At 31.7% G+C, this 21,036-nt stretch overlaps 3 protein-coding genes and 1 long non-coding RNA gene across 16 annotated transcripts in view; 2 read left to right on the plus strand and 2 right to left on the minus strand.

Moving 5' to 3' along the window:
- The window catches only part of LOC118448484 (uncharacterized), a 26,455-nt gene extending 10,927 nt beyond the window's left edge, over window positions 1-15,528 (plus strand). For 2 of the 10 annotated variants that reach the window (XM_035881787.2, XM_035881788.2), the window contains exons 6-12: window positions 2-581; window positions 4,012-4,255; window positions 4,389-4,609; window positions 4,694-4,952; window positions 6,468-6,791; window positions 11,801-12,058; window positions 13,291-15,528. In XM_035881787.2, coding sequence (XP_035737680.2) covers window positions 2-581; window positions 4,012-4,255; window positions 4,389-4,609; window positions 4,694-4,952; window positions 6,468-6,791; window positions 11,801-12,058; window positions 13,291-14,495 — 3,091 coding nt within the window. In that variant the 3' untranslated portion in view covers window positions 14,496-15,528. Of the gene's footprint in view, window position 1; window positions 582-4,011; window positions 4,256-4,388; window positions 4,610-4,693; window positions 4,953-6,467; window positions 6,792-11,800; window positions 12,072-12,159; window positions 12,901-13,290 lie in introns of those variants that run through there. The other 8 variants (XM_035881794.2, XM_035881797.2, XM_035881796.2 and 5 more) reach the window with 8 other exon arrangements.
- On the minus strand, window positions 9,217-13,391 carry LOC118448489 (uncharacterized). Its single transcript, XR_004840176.2, has 2 exons — window positions 13,257-13,391; window positions 9,217-13,109 (listed from the first exon to the last, which is right to left on the minus strand). It is a non-coding gene; the product is annotated as an uncharacterized LOC118448489 (long non-coding RNA).
- A 1,586-nt stretch (window positions 15,529-17,114) lies between the features above and the next one.
- On the plus strand, window positions 17,115-18,922 carry LOC118448408 (uncharacterized). The gene is made up of 4 exons (XM_035881623.2): window positions 17,115-17,421; window positions 17,641-17,814; window positions 17,926-18,645; window positions 18,725-18,922. Exons 1-4 carry the CDS (start codon window positions 17,233-17,235, stop codon window positions 18,920-18,922), a joined length of 1,281 nt encoding a protein of 426 aa, XP_035737516.1. The 5' UTR covers window positions 17,115-17,232.
- A 65-nt stretch (window positions 18,923-18,987) lies between these two features.
- Window positions 18,988-21,036, minus strand: LOC118448409 (uncharacterized). 4 transcript variants are annotated; one of them, XM_035881624.2, is made up of 5 exons: window positions 20,709-21,036; window positions 20,089-20,279; window positions 19,817-20,026; window positions 19,241-19,735; window positions 18,988-19,127 (listed from the first exon to the last, which is right to left on the minus strand). In XM_035881624.2, the coding sequence occupies exons 1-5, from the start codon at window positions 20,832-20,834 to the stop codon at window positions 19,022-19,024; spliced, it is 1,128 nt and encodes a 375-aa protein (XP_035737517.1). In that variant the 5' UTR covers window positions 20,835-21,036; the 3' UTR covers window positions 18,988-19,021. The 4 variants fall into 4 exon arrangements, with proteins under 4 accessions (XP_035737517.1, XP_085513185.1, XP_035737519.1 ...); XM_085657059.1 differs by having other exon boundaries at window positions 20,089-20,252; window positions 20,693-21,035; XM_035881626.2 differs by having other exon boundaries at window positions 20,693-21,033.

A 21,036-nucleotide genomic window follows, 5' to 3' on the forward strand; every position in this document is an offset into this window, starting at 1 on the left:
GAGAGGGTTGTTTCAGTTCCGGCAGGAGGGCGCCAGTATGCAGCAGCAAGCCACCCCTACCGCCACAACCACCCCGTCTAGTATCATCGGGCTGTAGAATCTCGGGTGCGGCGGCATCATCGTCGTCGACGACGTCGGCACCGTCGTCGTCGTCGTCGTCGTCGTTATCATCGTCAGCGGTGTCGCGCCGACGCGCCGTGACGGACCTTGGAAATCCGGCTGCCATCGAAATGGCGAAGGCCCGCGCGATGCAGGCCGCTCAGCAAGAGCAGCGTCCGGTCGGACTTCTCGAGACCGACCTCGATGACGAGGTCGTTCTAACGACGAACGTCGTTGACTCTTCAGGCTGTAACAACGCCGGTAACACCAACAAAAAGACTAGAAGTCTGTTAGACCTGAACCACACCTCAAGCGTCGTACCCCAAGGTACGAGCCTAGAGAACGCCCTACGTGTACCTCAGTTGCCCGTTGGCTCTTGCCACAGAAACCAGCGAAACGACGGAACCGCGTCTAGCATCGATCAACGCCCGCACAAATCCATGGAGTTTCTCCTTGACAAGGAGAACCTTCACTTTGTTAAGGTAAGATAATTTTGTTTTCTACCTATCTATCTATCTATCTATCTTACTTTCCTTTACTATGTCTGCCAACTTATATACGTTGTTTTTTCTTAATTAAAGAAAAAAGGGAGAGGCTTCTAAACTTCTACTTTTATGTCATCTCCAAATAATCTTTATCTATTTGAAATCTTTCTTTTCCCACGATCGTTCTTCTTGTTTTTTTTTTCTCTTCTTTTCTTTTCTTCTCTTTCTTCCTTTCTAATTTTACATCGTTAATTCTCACCTTCTAACGATTAACGTTTCGCTCGTTAAGTCTAAACAGATGTTTGCTTTGAGATGTAAAAGAGATATATATATCGATGACGATTAGAAAATAACTTATTATCATTTTCGACTTTAATCTCAAGCACTTGTTACGAATTGTTTCACGATTCTTTATCTCGAGATATAGTAATGTTATAAGTAATAACGTTAAGTTACTTATTTTATCGCCTTTACGACGTTTCGATCCGTCTTCGTCCGCGAACGCTTATTATATTAAATATTTTGAGATCATTTTTTTTTTCATCCCTTTTTATCGTGAGCATCCTCGCGTTACTCGGTGCTCCCTTTATAACGTACTCTTTGTGATAAGTACGGTAAAAGTGGAAGTCGAATAAAGATCTCCGTGGTGTATATATCATATACATGAGGGTGCTATTTCATTCTCAATGCAGTATTTTACACGACTTTGTGTGCTCACCATTACCCAACACCAAATGGTAAATTAGTATTCCTTCAATTAACACCATTTCATCGATCGTTAACACTATGATATATCTCGATACAGTTTATATTCACGATACGTCTCTCTTAACGTATTAATGAATTTTCAAGGTCACATTTGAATCTCCATTTCTCTTTATCTCGACATATCTATCACTTATGTAGCATATCCAATAAGTTTTCTATTTATTCTCCGATGAAATTCATTCAATTTCAAAGAATTCCATAGTAATATTGAATCTTGATCGATCATCGCGGTATATTAAATTAGGTTAATCAAGGATAAGAGATGGCCTCGTACAATATCGTCCAAATATTTGGTTTCTCATCGAAATCTCCGTTTACTTGTTCTCCTTACGCATTCCAAACCATTTTCAGCCTTACTACGGATCCTCTTTGCGCCTAAGATGACGTACCTTTATACTTTATAGAAACTATTCTCGTCCTACTTTCCATTAGCATGATAATGGTCGACGTTTGGCGTGATGAAAAATCCTCCTCATACCCTCTTAATTACTTTGATATGCTCATCCTCCCCTCCCTCTCCTCCCCCCCGGCCTCTCCCCCCATAAAGGAATCAAGCACATCATGATCAACAAGTCCTTCTTTAACGCCATTGTTACGTGATACTCTAAATGTTTCATAGATTTCTTCGTATGAAAAGCAATTGTTCCAAATCGACCGGTCAGACAATGCTTGTCGCCTTTGACAAAAATAGGTTCCATCATTGTGTAGATATATTTAGAAATCTTAACTATCTGGAAAATCTAGAACACCTAGAAAATCGTTCGAAGTTACCGATTACCGATATCGTCGTTGTCTTGCTGCTAAGAACCCGAACTAAACGTAGAATAAAATTATAGAACTCGATATCCATAGATTCTAAAGTATGCGGTGGCTCGTCTACTGTACCGTCATCGGATATCATGATGAGATCAATAGCGTTCTTTTACGAAGTGCGCATAACACCTTCCAAAGCAGAATCTGCCTTCCGCTTTGAAAAGTTTCCACTCGTCGCTTCGATTTTTACCTTTTTTTTTTTTTTTTTCAACGAGACTGTTTTAGATTGTCCTTTTAGAGCAGCGCAACGTAACATTTACTCTCGGAATTGATCAATTGCGTTACGATTTGAAAAAGAATTAATTCTATCGTTGATGTTCCTTTTTTTCCTTCTTTTTTTACTTTTATCTTTTTTCTTTTTTTATTTTTTTTTCTTTTTTTTCTTTTTTTTTTTTTATTTTTATATTTCTTTTTTTAATCCTCCCAATTATAACATTAGAACATATTACTTCATTTTACACTTTATTGAATTTTTATTAAAATACATATATATTTACTTTTCTTAACTTCTTGATATAAATACTATATAGGTCTGTTAAAATAAAGATATAAAATTGTTCTTAACCTTCGTTAAACTTTCCTTTAATTATTATTTCATTTATATTACCTTATACATGTAGATTTTAATTGAATTAAATGCGGTTTGCGTCGTGAAAATTAAACGAGTACTATCGAATTTATTAACATTCTAAAATACGAGCATATATCTAAGTGGAAATTAACTTTACTCTCGTAATAATCCATTTATAAACGAATATTTATTTACGATCACTCTAAACAAATGTTTTTATCGCAATAAAAAAAAAAAAAATGCGGAGGACTTCCGGTTTATATTTGAAAGCAACGACGATGACGACGACGACGATCTGCGCCAGCGCCCGTTTGTCTTCTCCCTCTTACCAACGAAATTGTGTCGCGTGTAGATTCTTCGTATCTCTGGCAAATCGATTCGAAGACCCACACCTGCATCTAAGTACTAACATACCACGCATCTATGCAAATGGTATATGAAGAGGCGGAGAAAGAGAGCTAGCTTACTGACTGCTCACACGTGAAATACTTAATCGCGTGCCATGCTTACGATCATACACACATTGCGTTTGAAGGGACCTCATTGCGTAACGTTCTTCCTGTCCGTACAATGACGTTAGGCTTCATTCGTATAGGAATTCATGTCACGGTATTTTAATATATATAAGTATAAACATGTGTGTGTGTGTGTGTGTGTGTATGTGTGTGTGTGTGTGTGGACGTTAAATGTGAATAGATATATATATATAGACGCCACACACACATACATAGAGAGAGACTTTCAATGCTACTCAATTCCATCTCTCCTTAAGAAGCGCTATTGTGAATATATCGAGATCTATTGTTACATTTTATCAGTTACCTACACACACACACACACACACACACACATACACACGTATAAGGTTTTCAGATAATAATTACAAACATCGACCGTTAGCTTTTTTAAGATTCACTCGAAAGACTTCAGGCATGTATCTTCGATTGTTTTGAACATTTGAACGATCACGGCCGAAGGAAGTGTCATCTAAATTACTGTAGAGTTAAAATCGCAAAGTTAAAAAAAAATGGTTATAATATATATATAATGATAATAAGATTCGAAAAATATTTTATGAATATGGTAAGAAGAATTAATATCGATTTTTTAAACTCTTTATAAAGAAAACTCTTAAAGTTAATACAAATTTAGGATAGAGGATGATAAATAGAAACGACACCGTTAACGATTCTGAATGGTTATTTTTTCTTCTTTTTTTTTTTTTTTTTTTTCATATTTACATATATGTTTATACGTGTATGTGTATTATTGCAGCCGCCAGAAAACGAACTGCAGAAGGTCGGTGAACGTGTGCCAAGTGAGCACGAATTAAGGGTACAAAGGTCTCTACAACGACTAAACGTTCCGGACTGGTACAAAAATTCTCCCACGGCTCGCGATGGTTTCCGATTAAAGAGACACTCCGATGCATCTCAGCATGGAGGTTGGCGTGCGCTCGGCTCGAAAACTACCTCGCTGTCATCTCTTTCATCCTCCTCGAATAGGCAACCAACCACAGGTAAAATTACAATATATATAAATATATTTTTTTTTGTATATATTTTGCATATATAATATGTGTACGTAAATTTCGAGAATAAAGGTTACAAGAGTAAAAGAGATTAATTAAAGTATTTTATTCTTATTTTTAGGCGCTCTATTAAGTCCTAGTCCTACGCCTCCTGTATTCTCAAGATGGAGTACCAGTTTGTTAAACAGTGCTGGAAGTTCACCGGCGAGTTCAGCAAAATTATCGTTCTATCATCGGCAACCTTATTTGGGTTGGCGGTCGCAGGAACGACTAAGCAACCCACGTACACCAGCGGAACGTCTCGCTCAGGGTATACTTTCTCAGCTCCAATCACCAAATAAGGTTAGTCTATAATTCATTCGTAAGGTTAACGAGCGAATGAGCAATAATTTGTCCGTGAATGAAGAATTTCCATTCACCTTACAGCAGCAACAACAACAACAGCAGCAGCATCAGAATCAACATCAGCACCAGCAGCAACAGCAGCAGTCGCAACAACCGCAACATCAACAACAGACGACGAATCAACAACTGGAAGTGAGAAATTCTATAAAGGAGGTGACTTCAGCCATTGTACATTATGTACAAAGCGGCCAAGAGGTCGACGGAAACGAAAGACTCTCTCCCTTGCCTCGACCAGAAGACTGGGAAGATAGGGGTGAAGTAAGATCCACCAGTCCCAGAGGTGAGCACTAAACCCCGCCAAAAACACCTCGTTACCACGAACGCACTATCACCATTTTTGTTCTGCAAAACACAGGTAAATCTTTATTCTTCCGTCTTTTTTGCATTGAATATTACATATACATATTTTTTATTCTATCTTTCTCTCTCCCGCCTCTCTCTCTCTCTCTTTCTCTCTCTCTCTCTCTTTCTATTTTTCTGAGGCGTACGTCGTCTCAAAGTTTTTTCTTTATCTTATCACTGTCGTCCTTTATCTTTTTTCTCTCACACGTCCATGCATCTTTACATTTGCACATACTTTGTCGTCTTCGTCTTTTCTATTCTGACCACTTGTTATTATTTGTTTAGTAAACGGAAGCTTTTTGTCTATTGTCGTTCGGTTTATCGTTTAACGAAGATCATTTTACTTTGTCTCTCCGTATAGCTATTTCATAACAATTTGTAGAATGCGTATAAGCCACTTATCGCTCTTTACTTTTGTCATTTGTCGGTAAAAATTATTTTCCAGCGATACTATAGTTTCTTTAGATTTTTATTTCCAAAGGAAAAAAAGAAAAGAAAAAACAAAAAGAAACCAATCTATTATCACCTCGCTCGACGTATTTAACGTCTGTCGGGCACCGCTTTTTTTGCGACGATGCCAAGATCATTTATGCAAAATTCAAAATAGGTGAGCAAATTTAAATGACCCCAAACCTCCTTAAATATACGTTCTATGCGAAGATGCCACTTCAAAAACGGAACAGAGCTGCGCGGATTTTCGTCACCTTGATTTTTTATTGAAGAGAAAACAATATGGGTCAGTGTTTTAAAACCACTATTATACATCGATACAACCGCGAAGAAATGCTGTTTCTTCATATAATTAAAATAGAATGACGCCTGTGTACATATTATATAATTCTCCGGCGGAAGGATTACGTTCGCAGTGAAATGAACTTTGATAAATGTTGAATAATAAAAAGTGATAAATTCATAGACGAACAAAGTTTATAAATTCATGGAAAAAACGACGAAGAGTTGAGGAATACTTTCTTACTGTATTAGATTTTTCAAGTACTAATATTTCTTCAAAGGAAACATCGATCGGATTCTAATGATTAATTTCACTCGTATTCCGCAAAATGATTTTAACTTACGTTTATGTTTCCTATCGTTCGTTCGTTACTCTATCACGATTTTGTCCTCTACTAACGGTAAGATTAAGAAATCAATATCGAGGATTATATTTGTGAAATGCGATAAAGGACGGTCCTTCATCGATCTTTTTCTACATTACATTCTCTCCTTTCTTTCTTTATTTCTCCAAACGTGTACTACTAACGTGCGCCGATATTCACCTAATTAACACATGTCAAAGGTCACGTGAGTTCTTTCACCGATTGAAATGAGTACACGTGAGAACCCCATTGTGAATGGGGAGAAAATATAGCGACCGAGAAAAAAATGTCGCGATTAAAAGTTGCAAAATTGTGTGTACGATGTTCCTAAAAGAGCGTGATCTATTTCATCGAAGGAAGCGCGAGGCTCTGCTGGATGGAAAGCTCGTTCGTTGGTACGAGACCCGTGGATTCGCCGGAAACTCCGATGAGCCTGGCTACAGATACCGAGTGTTGCGTCGGGTGCAACGCTACCGGTACAGAATCGTGCAGTTGCATGGACTCCGCGACTTCCGGTCTTTATCTAGACGTGACGCCGCCACTCGATGATGCACAACCACAAATGCACGGAATTATCCGCGGCAGTCTTTGCCTGTCGCCGTCGTCGTCCGCCAATTATAATCATCCTCAGATATATCAGCAACGGCAACATCAGCAGCAACAGCAACGCCATCACCGTGGTGAGTTGTTGCTCGCCTAGCGGAAAACAAAAAACAAAACAAAAAAGAACAGAAAAAATATCGCCAAAGCCGCAAAAAAAGCAAAATGGAAAGATTAAAGCATCTTGGATTATTATTAATCGCGATATATCTGGACTTCAGAATTTAGAAATGCCAACTTCGTAGCTCTTCTCTCTTCGTTCGTATCGAATTTATTTTTTAGGCAATCGACTTCCGTTTCTCTCTCTCTCTCTCTCTCTCTTTTTCTTTCTTTCTTTTTCACTCTTTCTCTCTCATTCGTAGAGCCTTAAAATATTTTCTAATTTTGAACGCGACAATTCTTGTATGTATAATATATACATACGTACACGTACACATATAACACACGCGCCTATACATCAAGAAATCGTTTGATCTTCGCATTTCGTACATTTTTAAAAATGCCTACAACATAATAAGGCTGCCAATATTAGTGACTTGACGATGATTTCGACATCGGAGAAACCGCGGACATCGAGTGTAGATATTCTTTTTTTTTTTTTTTTTTTTTTTTTTTTTTTTTTTTTTTTTTATGTATAATGGAGTTAGCTATTTTTTTTCTTTTTTATTATTTATTTATTTTATTATTATTATTTTTTTTTTGCTCTTATTTAGTATCATCGTCCGATAGTAGAGATTGATAATAAAAATGTCTCAATTATAGCACAATTTCTTAGACGCTTTAACGATAAATAAAATTTCTTTTCTCTTTTTTTTCTCTTTTTTTTTTTTTTTTTTTTTTTTGTTTTCAATTTGAACTCTATGATCGGAATCGAGTTGCAAATTTATTTTCGGTGATATCACTCATAAGTTTACATTCGATGTAAAACGCTAAATTAAGTCCCGGTATATCCTATGTCCAGTAAACGCGCGATCATGCACACGTTTTGCGTGTGAACTACGTACCTGGATGTGCCTCTTTTGCTTTCATTTATATATAAACACCAAACTCTTTGTATAGCGATTATAATTGTTTTTGCTTTAGCAACATTGATCATTTATTTCTTCGGCGATTCTGTTCAAAAAGACATTAGAATCGTCGTATAGTTATTAGAAGAATAGTTGTTAGAAATAATTAATATCATTTGGAAGATAAAAGGCTATTAAAAGAATAAAAGTAATTCTATTTTTCTGTTTAAACGTATATACAAAATATTATCATACGTGCCTATGAAAAAAATCAATATACATATATACTATAGTGCGCGAAGAATAATTTTTTATCTAGTTATTATTCTTAGTATTATTGTTATTCTTCTTATTATTACTACTATTATTATTATTATTATTATTATTATTATTATTATCATCATCATCATTATTATTATTATTATTATCATTATTATTATTATTATTATCATTATTATTATTATTATTATTATTATTATCATTGTCATAAGCGTTGAAAGTAATGTGCATGCCTACAAATGTGTGCGAAAGCATCAATGCTTTTCCGAGTATGTACATAAATAGTTTTTCATTAAATTAGATTAACTTTATTACATCTATATATGCTATTTTCGTTATATTAGATATAGTATTACCGTATATATTAATTATGGAACGATCCATGACATATCGCCAACTTACGACATTTTTTCACAAACTGAAACGAACAACAAACTATTTCTATTAATAATATTAGTATTTTGCTTTAGAAGAGTTTATAGTAATAGTATGTATATATATATATATATAATATATATATTATATATTATATATGCGTGTGTATATCTGATTAGTACAATTACTATAGACAGACTATTGATGGTGCATTCACGCAGTGCTTTCATTTACGGTCTAAGATAAATTTCGTAAAATAGATCGACGAGATCTTTTACATTATGAGATCATCTAGTACAGTCAGTTTATATATCATCCTTCCACCATTCATTCTTAATTTTTATTAACGCTATAAATGACGGGTGCTTAAAGATCCCTTTACGTCCCTTTGTAAAATATATACATATCTTTAAAATAATGTCGCGAAAGGGATATAATTAAATAATTATTATTCTTCATTTCTATATATAATCATTTATTGCTCAGTCATCGTAAAAGAAAGATCTTCTAAAAAGCCATGACAATATGTTCTCTCTTCAGACGAACGAAATCTTCCAATTTACGTTCGAGCGATCGCGAAAATTGTGCGATTAAAGGATATTAATGCAAAAATATTCTAATTAAAATTAGCTTCTCAATTTATTTACCCGGTAAAAAAAAAAGGATTTTTTATTATTTCACACCTTTTTTTTCTTTTTTTTTTTTTTTTTTTTTTTTTTTTTTTGTAATATTACAAACTATCTTAGCGAATATTCTTCTTTTATATGATACAAAGTCGTTTTATCTGATAAATTAGATTTCATGTGTTCATTCAAGGTAATACAATATTTGTTGGAGAAAAGTCTCCTTCCTTTGTCGCATCAATTTTATAACATATTAATATAAAGCTATACGAAAGGTCCAGTTTTTCTTTATTAATTATTATTTTGTTCTCTTTTATAACTATAGTATTACGAACGTATAAAAAAAAAGAAAAAAAAAATTCCATTAAAGATCCTTATTTAGTATTTGTAGTTAACTGCTTCTTATGTGCATTACATACATCCACCGTAAAGTTGGTTATATTTTTATGCTGTATAAGTATCGCTACATCAGTATTACATATATACATACTATAACTAAATTTTGTGTATGCATACTTGATACATCTAATGCGTGCATATGCATATATTTTATATATATATATATGTATATATATACATTCATAGTATGTATACATGTAATATATGCGTGAATGTACACATACGTGAAGAAAATATGTGTACATATATCACATGTATTACTCATTATTTGTACGCTACAGCCGCAGCGGCGTTATTGTTATATTGTTGTTGTGTTGTTATCTTTCTTCTTATTCTTAATTATTAATATTACTGTTTATTGTATTATTGTTTATTATCGCTATTATCATTATTATTATTATTATCATTATTATTATTATTATTATTATTATTATTATTATTATTATTATTATTATTATTATTATTATTATTATTATTATTATTATTATTATTACAACTATCGTCAGTTGTAGTTAAAAAATAGTACTACTATTAGCAGGATTGCTATTACCATCATTGCTCTCGCAAAAGCACATTCGCGATACAGAATCAGCTCTCTCGGGCAACGACTCGCCCAAGGATCGGAAAGATGTATAACTTCTTATTAAAGAGTAATGATCGCAGTACCATGATCGCTCGCCGTAGAATGTATGTACATACTCGTACATATATCGTGTTCAAAGCACTTCGTGGGCCGTATTAATTTTGCTCTATAAATATCATACCCTACTCTCTTTGTGTTCGTTAATACATATAAAAAAAAAAAAAGTCGTTCTCGTATATGGGTGCTTCAGTCACTCTTAAAGATAATTCTTGTACTTATATTTTTTGTTCTTATTTATCTGTAGAGAGTATATTTATCCTTTTTAACAATAAATTATTCTTTTCATCCTTTGCGTTAGGCCCCTTGTTTCCTTTTTCTCATCCGACTTTAATCCGATCGTTCTCCCAGCATCCTTTCATGTTATTATAATCTTTTATCCGTGGCCTTCCTAATTTTTTTATTTGTTCATAAAATTACTTATTCATTCATTTATTTTTATTATTATTCGTCCATGTTTTATTATTATTCATGCCACGGTAAGTGACAAATTTTGTGTTATTATAATTGGCTTGTTATCATTTTTCGCTATATGCTTTTTGTTTTAGGTATTCAGAGATCGTGTTTGTTATATTCTTTTTTTGTTTGTTTTTTTTTCTTTCTTTCTTTCTTTCTTTTTATTACTCTCTTTCTCTCTTTTTTTTTTATTTTTTCATTTTTTCTTATTCTCACATAAAGTAGAATATAATAGCACGTTGGTTCTATACAAAAGACGTTAAGTGTGCAAGAAGAAAAAGAAAGAGAAAAACAACAAGAAAACTAAGAAATGAAATTGCTTACGTAAAGCAAAGTAAAGTTTTACGAGCTCTCCACTTTTGACAAGCTATCGTAGTCCAACAATTCTCTACAATTCGATCATACTTCGGTCTAGCTCTAGGTCAAGGCTAGTAGACGACAGCGTGGCTCCCAAACGGAATCACGGTCAGATGATATATGTGCATAATTCTATCGGTGGCTTTAGCTCGCGATCTACGATAAAATACTTCAACGACATTATAATAGCCAAGCCGTGAATGCGCAATGACACGAAGAAGGTTGGATGTCCTATATTCATTAACCGTAAGACGAGATAATTTTTTTTTTATAACGTTCACACAGTAACCCTCATTTTCGATACGTTGAAAACTTCAATAGTTTCCTATCGTGACTTTACCAGCCATTGCAGTTTTTACATAAAAGGAAAAAATAAAGGAAAAAAAAAAAAGAAAAGAAAAGAAAGTTGGCAGCTACAGCTAGTCACAGATATCTGTAATTGTTTTTTTACCGTTTGTCTTTCTTGTGATTTTTCATAAAACGATCCATATACGTAGCATGCCACACAACTGGCGCACTTCCCTATGTAAATTCCTATTTTTACTACATATAAAGCTCGTGCAAATCGATCTCATATAAAAATTTCATTCGTACGGGCAAATCGTGACGAAAACTTTGTCGTTTTCTTAAGTATAATATATAATAAAGAAAGTTTTCTCTAAAACCGTATTCGCGCGCATGCCGCTTTTGATCGTGTTCTTCTTGTTCTTCTATTTCTAATTTATAATAATACTCGGTGTTCATTATACAGCTCGCTTGAACTGATAAACGCGATAATCCCACAATAATGTTCTCGCATATTATTCATGATATACGATGATTAAATGAAGAGTTCAATAACATTATGGGAATACAAAGTGAGATACCATAAGTAAAAATATTCACTTCTTCTAAGAGAGTGATCTTGTGCCTATTTCTATTTTTTTTTCTTTTCTTTCAATAAAATCGATTAGATTCGGGACAGGGTGACATGATCGAGATGACGATGACATCGGCTGTACCGCGAAACAAACCAAGCCCCGGGTCGACGACTCTAGAGGATGTCCTTGATTCCCTTCTGGGTCTGCCACCTGCGTCGCGTACACCTAGTCCTGGACCAGGTCCTGTAGTTAGCTCTACGACTTCGTCGTCCATGCGTCATCGATCAAACATTGGTCAGACTAATGCTAAAGCCGGGAAAAGCTGCAGCGATCTACGTCAAGACCTCCAAGGTAGGAGGACTATGTAAGTTTACGTTTTGACGCACAACAAATTTCTCAACAAAATTTCTATCGAAGCCTAATACCGTGTATGTATATCTGTACATACGCAGGTTGTATCACTTGACATAATCATCAAAATATATTTAGAAATCCTTTATCAAAAAGACACATGATAAAACGATTATTCCACGGCGAATGATTAATCTTTATAATGCAAACTGAAGTAATGCTTAACGCTTTAATACGGTGCAAGACGGAGCCAACGCAATTGACATGAAAGTGAAGTTAAGAGAGAGTCAGCACGAACGATCGAAACGGGCACTTTAAACTTCCGAAGATAAAATAGAAAGAGAAGAGATCCTTAAAAAATTAAAAAAAAAAAAAATAAAAAAATAAAATAAAATAATATTATAAATATCTCATTAATGATATCAAGTGACAGTGGCAATCACTACAAAGTTCGAAATAAAAACCAATGTATAAGTCTTCAATGAATATCGAATGGAAAAAGATTTCTGGAATCGAGTATCAACGGGACAAACGTTTATCATCAAGTTACGACGGACCGAAGTATCCTCTATCTGTAAAAGATTATTTTATTAAATGGATTAAAATTGTATTTTTAAATGAGAGATGTGTGTGTGTGTGTTTCGATCGAGCGGAAAGCAAAATGGTATAGAAATATTGAACGTTAAAACACCTGTATATGTATAATTGTACAATTATAAGCTTGATTTACTGATAACGTAAGAAATATCGTTAATTTGATAACGTCGATTGACCTAATGAACATAACAATTAATGTAGTTAATTCAATTGATAGAATGAATAAATATCTATGAATGCACGAATTACATTGAGATAGCTATTAACGGTAAATATTTATTATGCATGGTAAAGACCAATATTTTAATTTGAATTATTATACCATAACCTGTTAGAAAGAAATATGTTTGCAACGGTATGCAGTTCCTGGTAGAAATAAAGTCTGCTGGAGTCACAAGGACACCAACAATGCCGTTCCTTCCTAGTATTAATTGTTCCTATTACCTATCGCATCCTAAAAATAGATGAGAATAGATAATATCCTTAGGTAAATACAATAGAATTATATTAGAAAACAAACAAATAAGGTGTCCTTCCTTCTCCGCAGCTTATTATTATCCCGTCTTATTTTTTATCATTTAAATTCGAAATTATATCTTACTCTGACGATGTCGAAAATTAATGAAATGTCGCAGAGTCCGTTAGAAGCACGCTCGAGCTACAGGGATCATACGAGGATCAACGTGGCTCATGTGACATGGTAAAGCTGACAAGACGAAAGAGCGATGGGAGCGACCTGATATCTTCGAAAACTGCATCGGTTTCCTTGCAATCGAAATCGGCCGGTCAGCAACGTCGACGACGAGTCTCCTTCGATAACGCTCAACAAGAGAGAAATGGTCTGACAACGAACGCCACAGACAAGATAGTGCACTGTCGAAATAATAAATGCACTAATTCTGCGACTTTACTCGAAGCAAGAAGATCCTACAAGAGCTGCCATAATTGCACCTGCTTGTACTGCTCGAGAGAGTGTAGAAGAGCTCATTGGCAACGACATCGAAGAATCTGTTTACATTCTCGCGCTGGTAGTCTCTGCAAAGAAGTATTATCATCTGCGAAGGAGGATCCAAGGACTTTAAGACACGTCTCCGCCTTGGCTAAACGCGGTTACGCTTCCCATGGACGTGGCGCAGTAAAATGTTTCTTTTCGAGTCCAGAGGCAGCAGAGAGATTTGTTGGAAATGGTTTTCCGGAGCTTGGTGAGCCTACTTACATTAGATGGTCAGATCTCTTGCCTGGTGAAATGGGTGCAGAGCTCTATGCTGAAGTAATGAGGCTTTGTAAATCCTACAATCCGGACACCAGATTGGTTCTCTATGTTGCCATTTGCGTTGTTAGCGAAGTACCAACAAGTGGTGCTGTTAAATGGGAAAGGCAATTAGTATCACGGTGCGCCAAACTTCGTTTAGATTCAGCTTTTAGACAACCCAATTTCTCAACGTCTCCGCAAGGTAAGACAACGTCACCATGTAACATCACTAGGGAAATGGACTCGCCGGAAACGCTCGTTCTCACGTCATTGCCCACTAGCACCAATATTGGTCAAACTGCATCTAGAAGAGCAAGAGAAATTGGTTTTACGAATATTCAAAGACAATTAAGGCTTCGTGGCGTTTCCCTCAAAAGGCACTTTCCTCAAGTATACAGGAAACTTTGCTCATATGTCGATGGTTCTGTTGATAAGTTCGCACCTGTAACAATTTATCCAAGAGATCAAACTTCTGGTAAAAGCTTTATGTGTATTATTATGCTTGATGCAGAACCAGAACGACTTCGTCTACTTCCAACTGACTCTTCCAGAGTCAAAACTGTTGACATTAGCGTAGAACAAGAATAAAGTCCAAGACATGGAATAGATTAGATTGCTACCTTCCAAATTTCTTTAATTTTTCAAAATTCATTGTCCATGGGATAGGATAATATTCTATATCCATTATGATGAGCGATCTTGCAGAATGAATGGTACATTTTGTCAAAGACAAAGGATATATTGGCTATCAGTATATAGCTAATCGAATGTTATTCAATAACTGCTGGTTTTTACTAGATTGCAAATTTTCATATTACAAGTATGCAGTACATAGAAACTGTGATTTTACATGTTCTAAAGTTCTTACCATTTTGCCAATCGCATTAAATGCATGTCGTCAGGAATATTAAGCATTAAAGGATAGTTTCATGAAAGTAGATATGAGAAAGTAATTAAACATACAATTAAATAAAATATACAAATAAAATTAATAGTTATTAAAAATGTTTTGATTCAATAAATAATATACATAATAGGGAATACAATTCTTTAAAAACAATTATCTGTGATAGCTGACTGATCACTTCTTGATTCATTTCTTTATTTATGCATATTATTATTATTATTGAACAAGTCTTCCACAAATTTTATATTTCCTAATACAGTAGTATAGCAATGAATGTATTAATTACAAGAAATATGATATATAAATTTTACTGTTAAAATGCTACATGGTTAGTTTGTACAAAGAAATGTTCTTTTCATCTAAATGTCATTTACATTATTGTGTATGTTAATATCTGAATCTTTATTCTTAATAAATTATATCTGTTGTATTATCATACTGACAACAATTCAATATATTTACTGACGACATGCGCTCTGATTGGCCAACAAATTGATGACAATTTTAATTAATAATATTAATGGAAAATTAAAAATCCTTTATTTAAGATTACTACAGATGTTTTTCACAAAATATGTAGAAAACCAAAGATATATATTAAGTTTAAATTATAATTAAATTAGATCCTGTATTATTAACTTATATATTCTTAAGAACTGCAACCTTTATTACAAAATATTAAGTATTTCTTTTTAATATAAAAATGAACATAAATATTAAATAATAATAAATTTAATTTGAGATTATATTAATCTCTTATTTCAATATTAATTTACTAAAAGATTTGATAAAATATTAAATACAGTACAAAGGTACCAGTATTCTAAACATTGCTACTCGTATTTGTTCCATGATAAAATCTCATGGTACAAAGATAAATTGTCATCTTATATTTTTTGTGCAAACTCATCTATCTAAAGTAGCAAAATCGCTTTCTTTTATTGAAAAAATATTAATAATTTGATCTGTATGTTGCATTAAATCATGCACGTTTAATATAAAATTTATCAGGTCACACTTCAAACTCATAATCAGCCAAATATTAAAACTGCTAATAATAGTAGTAAGAATATAAATTTTTATTCTAACCTCAAATTTTAAATCGACTTGTAATAATACATATTATAATAGCTACTAATTCGTCGACTTATATATTGCGGATACACGTATAAATATTTAGGAGCATAGTAACGTGTAATCGCATAAAATGTGATGGAAATAAAAAATGGATGGATAGTATGATGAGGTTAGTAAAATAATGTCGACATATGGCCAAATTATAAATGACTAATAAATGACCAATCATAAATTTATGAACTGTTGTTTTCCCTGATTGAAAATTTTTTCATTTATTTACAACAAAGTATGCAGTAACATTCTATTTGTTTTATTAAAATTGAGTGCGTTAAGTAATCAGGATCGTAACATTAGGGACCCAAAAGGGTACCATATTTTTCCCAAAGCTAAGAATAAAAACGAATAAATATTGTAATATGGAAACTAGCTATCCATATTTGTTTACAGTAATCAAACTACTTATATTTAAAAAAATATTGTAAGAAAATCAAAAAATAAAATACAAGTTATGTAAGATGATTTGTTAAAGTTTTAGAATTTTGTAATAAGTATATTCGGACAATTATTCCAAAATAATCGAGAAGATTTAATGAGAAATATAAGTAAATTAAAAAAAAATGAAAATTCAGATTTATTCATTATTTATAATTAATTCAAAACTATTCTTAAATTAAAACCAACATAGTGCCCCTTGGCTCCCTAATAATTATTTAGATATTTCCTCCGATAGATACTAGATCGATCGATATATTCGAGAAGACTACATCCAATAATGTTAAAAATATTAAAAAATAATTGTTTTTCTGTACAAAATTTACTCATAGAAGATTTTTTGTAGATTCAATATAAGAATACAATGTTCATAAAGAATTAAAGCATGAAATATTATTTTCTCTGATAACCACTCTTTTACTAAATCTAATTATGTGTAATACATTATATGCATTAGTACAGATACATAAATAATAAAAACATAAAATTAAGTATTAAAAAATTTTATTATTTACTAGATAAAAATTCTAGTACATAAAAACGATTATCTACTCTCTCATTCAAAAAACATGTATCTTTTAATATAATTTTTAGTTTTGTGTATTGGTATTCCATTTGAATCTTAACCAATCAATTTTGAATCCTTATTTCGTGTTTGACCAATGACAGATTAGAACACAACCGTCATTCTTTTTTTCTCTTATACTGTAGCATTATCATTCTATGTGTAGAGAAGAAACCCCGGGCAAATTAACTGTTGGTATTGGAAAGCAACAGAAACCGTTAAAGCTCGAATTTTTATAATTGTCTGAATATACTTTAATTGAAGAATACGAAGATAATTCTGTGATGGGTAATTATACGAGTAAGTTTCTTTCTCATGATAGTGTGGAAGAAAATAATACAAATGTGACTGAAACTGTAGAACAATCAAATCTTGTAAAAGAATGTAATACGATTACTCCATCAACTACGCAAAAAAAATTGATGATAGATCCTAGATCAATTACTGCCGAGATATGTCGAACACCAATAAAGGTAAGATTTTATAAAATTTATATGTTTTTAATATGCTTTTATAACTTTATATAATTTGTATAATTCAATTTATTTTAAAATATGATATAAACTAATTTTATATTTTCTGTCAGTAATTGATTATATTGTATTTTTGTATATAAATGTTCTTCATTTATTTTATAATAAATATTAATAAGAATAGACAGATAAAAAAAATAATGAAACAAAAATTAATAGATACATTGTACACCATCTAAGAATACAAGAATGGGAGTTGATGTAATACCAAAACATATGCAGAGAAAACCATATTTAGAAACCAATTTTGATACAACAATATCACCTTTGACATTAAACAAATATCTGGATCCAAGATCACCAAATATAGATCAGCCCAGAACACCAATTTTGGTAAGTTATTTAAATTCTAATCACTATTATAATAAATTCTTAATATTTTCCATCTTTACAAATATCTCATAAACATATATATTAAGATATATTAAATTTGTTATTACTTAGGTTGAAAATTTTACATCTTGCAAAACACCAACTACTAAATTGAAAAATAATGCAAAAGTATTACCATCAATGAATTATGCAAGTTTAGGATTTGATCCGAGATCTCCATCTACAGATTTTGATAGAACTCCAATTCTTATCCAAAAAACAACTAAATATTTAAAAATAGAATCCAAAGAAAATTTAGAACTATATAGTGAAACAGATAATCATCAAAGATTTTTGTATTGTGAAACAACATCATCTAATACACCTGAAATATTAGCTTTGGTGGATGAAACATGTGAAGCAATAAAATCTTTGCAAAATGTTTCTAAAAGTACAGATAAAGAAGAATTGCATGTAAGTGAAAATACTAATCATATTAGTAATGGAGATGATAATAATGATAATACTTGTAGTCAGAAAAGCTCGCAAAATGAAAATGTCACAAGAATAAATACTATTAAAATATGGAGAGATTCAATGTTATCAGAAAGTTTGGAGCAGTCTGAGATTAATGAAATTAATGATCAAGAAAATGATGAAGAGAAATTTTCATGCTCATCTAAAGAAGAAATTGAAGCTATATTTGGTGATGATGTAATGAAAGGTAGTACACCAATATCTGAACAACTTAAAATTGAAATTGAAAATAAAAATGTACAAGATACATTGGAGAACAGAAAGAAAACAAATGGAAAAACTTTTATACCATATAATTCAAATATAAATGAGAAGGTATTAAATTATGTTATATACAAATATAAATAATATTCCTTATAGTAATAATACTAATTTAATTTTCTTTTTTCTTTAGAAACGAACACCTCTCAGAAATAGGTGTAATAATGCACAATTAGATACAATATTGACTAAATCCCCTCAACATATGTTACAGAATAAAAATTTCAGTAATATAATACAACATGAAAATACATCACCCCATAAAAAATCTTATGCTAAATCAAAATTTAAAGGAATTCAGTGGGATGTGAATTCTACAGTTATTATTTAAATAATTATATGTAAATATAAAATAAGTTTTAATTTTATAAATGAAAACCTTTTGTACTATTTGCAATTAATATATTTATGTATCATAATTTTTTTTTGATTAAGACAAGTAATTCTCACACTTTTGTAAAGCCGATCGTATTTGAAATTTAACCGTTTGTATAGAACTTTGAAGATCTTGACTTGGTTTCACTAATTGTTTAATACTGAAAAGTTAATATTTATTTAATATTACTAATATTTTAACCAATATAAACTTGTAAATAAATTTTTCCTTTGTCAACGTGTAAAAATAAATTACGTTTAACAAATACAATACCTTGAGTTTTTTAAAACAATTCGTTTTTTAATAGCGTCATTATTGGTTATTTTTTTAACAACAATAGTATTTTTTTCTTCCTTATTTGCGTTATTGGATACGTTTTTATCTTTAATGTCGCATTTTAAAATATTACTAGTATCTATGATTGATGGTCTAATGACTTTAACCTTGATATTATCTCTAATAGACTGTCCTTTGTAATTTTTTCTTTTTTTACATTTATCATAATTTTTTATTTCTGGTAATAAATGCTCTGTATCACTTATGTTTCCAGTATTTATTATTTTAGACTGAATTGGTACTACAGTTGTTGCAATTGAAGTTTTAATATTTTGAATGTTTCTCTTTTCTATCGCTATACTAGATTCATAATTTATTTGTTGACCATTATTAAAGAAAGGTTCATTGTAAGTAGCTTGATAATCAATTTGATTAAGTTGGTTTCCAGATAAGGACTGTGAAGTTATTGTTTGTTCTCCTTGAGATAATTTCCTAATATTATAGATAAAAATATTTTTATGAAACATTAATGCATGATAAATAAGTTGACCTTGATTATTCTTTTATACATACCTATTATATGCAAAATCTTGTTTATTACGTTTTAATCGTACAGATACATCTTTACAACGTTGCATAAGTTTTGCTCTTGTTTCTGATATAGATTCCAATTCAGGAGCATAAAAAACATGTAGAATACCACCATAAAAATTCTTGCCATCAAGGAAATGCTTTGCTATTCTGCACAATATATTGTAAATGACGTTGAAAGTTCTGTTAATGCTATACATAAATATTAATTAATTAGTTGAAATTAAACATAATTATATTTTCTAAATATAAACCTTGCACTTCGTATATCTTCATAATGTATATGGTATGCTTCTGTAAATTCTTCTGAAGGATAATTAGAAACTACATGAACTTTTTTTACAGCTCCATAAGGAAAGACAAGTTTTTTTATTTCTTGTCTTAATTGCAATTGTGGTACGTCACAAATCATCAAATGCTGTGATTCATCATTAATTGTATATATCTGTTAAGTGGAGGTGATGCATTACAGAAAATATATGCAAAATGAAAAAAATTATTACAATATATATACACTCACACATATATATATATATATGTATGTATGTATGTATGTATGTATGTATGTATGTATGTATGTATGTATGTATGTATGTATGTATGTATGTATGTATGTATGTATGTATGCATGTATACATATGTATATATACATATATTACTTTATAATATAAATGATCTTGAATATATATATATATATATGGAAGATCATATAAAAAAAACTGCATATTAACTAAAATAATTGACGAAATACTTTTCTTAATACATTTGCAGTAGGATTTTCAAAAATATATATGTAACAAAAAATATATAAAGTTAATATAACCTATAAAATGTTTACATAATATAGTAAAAGGATACATGTTTACGAAGCTACCTTAACTGCAGTCAATTTTTTCCCTTGTCGATAAGGTGGTCGTGTTTGACATAATTTCTGTTGTAAATGATGAGAGAGTTGTGTTATAGCAGGTTCGTTAGACATAGTTTTGTTATTGTCAGCCATATTATCAGCCAGCTCTTATAGCATAAATATTATGCTTCGTTCATATATGTATATAATAGTGAAACAATTTAAATGGTTCAAATATTATTTATGCTATGATATATATTATAACTATTTATATATATATATTTCATTCCATGTTTATTAATTATTGTTAGTGAAATATTAAAATTAATAAGACAAAATAATAAAATTGTAATGT

This window comes from Vespa mandarinia, chromosome 5 (genome assembly GCF_050613455.1).
Source record: "Vespa mandarinia isolate Hongniang chromosome 5, ASM5061345v1, whole genome shotgun sequence".
Classification (NCBI taxonomy): domain Eukaryota; kingdom Metazoa; phylum Arthropoda; class Insecta; order Hymenoptera; family Vespidae; genus Vespa; species Vespa mandarinia.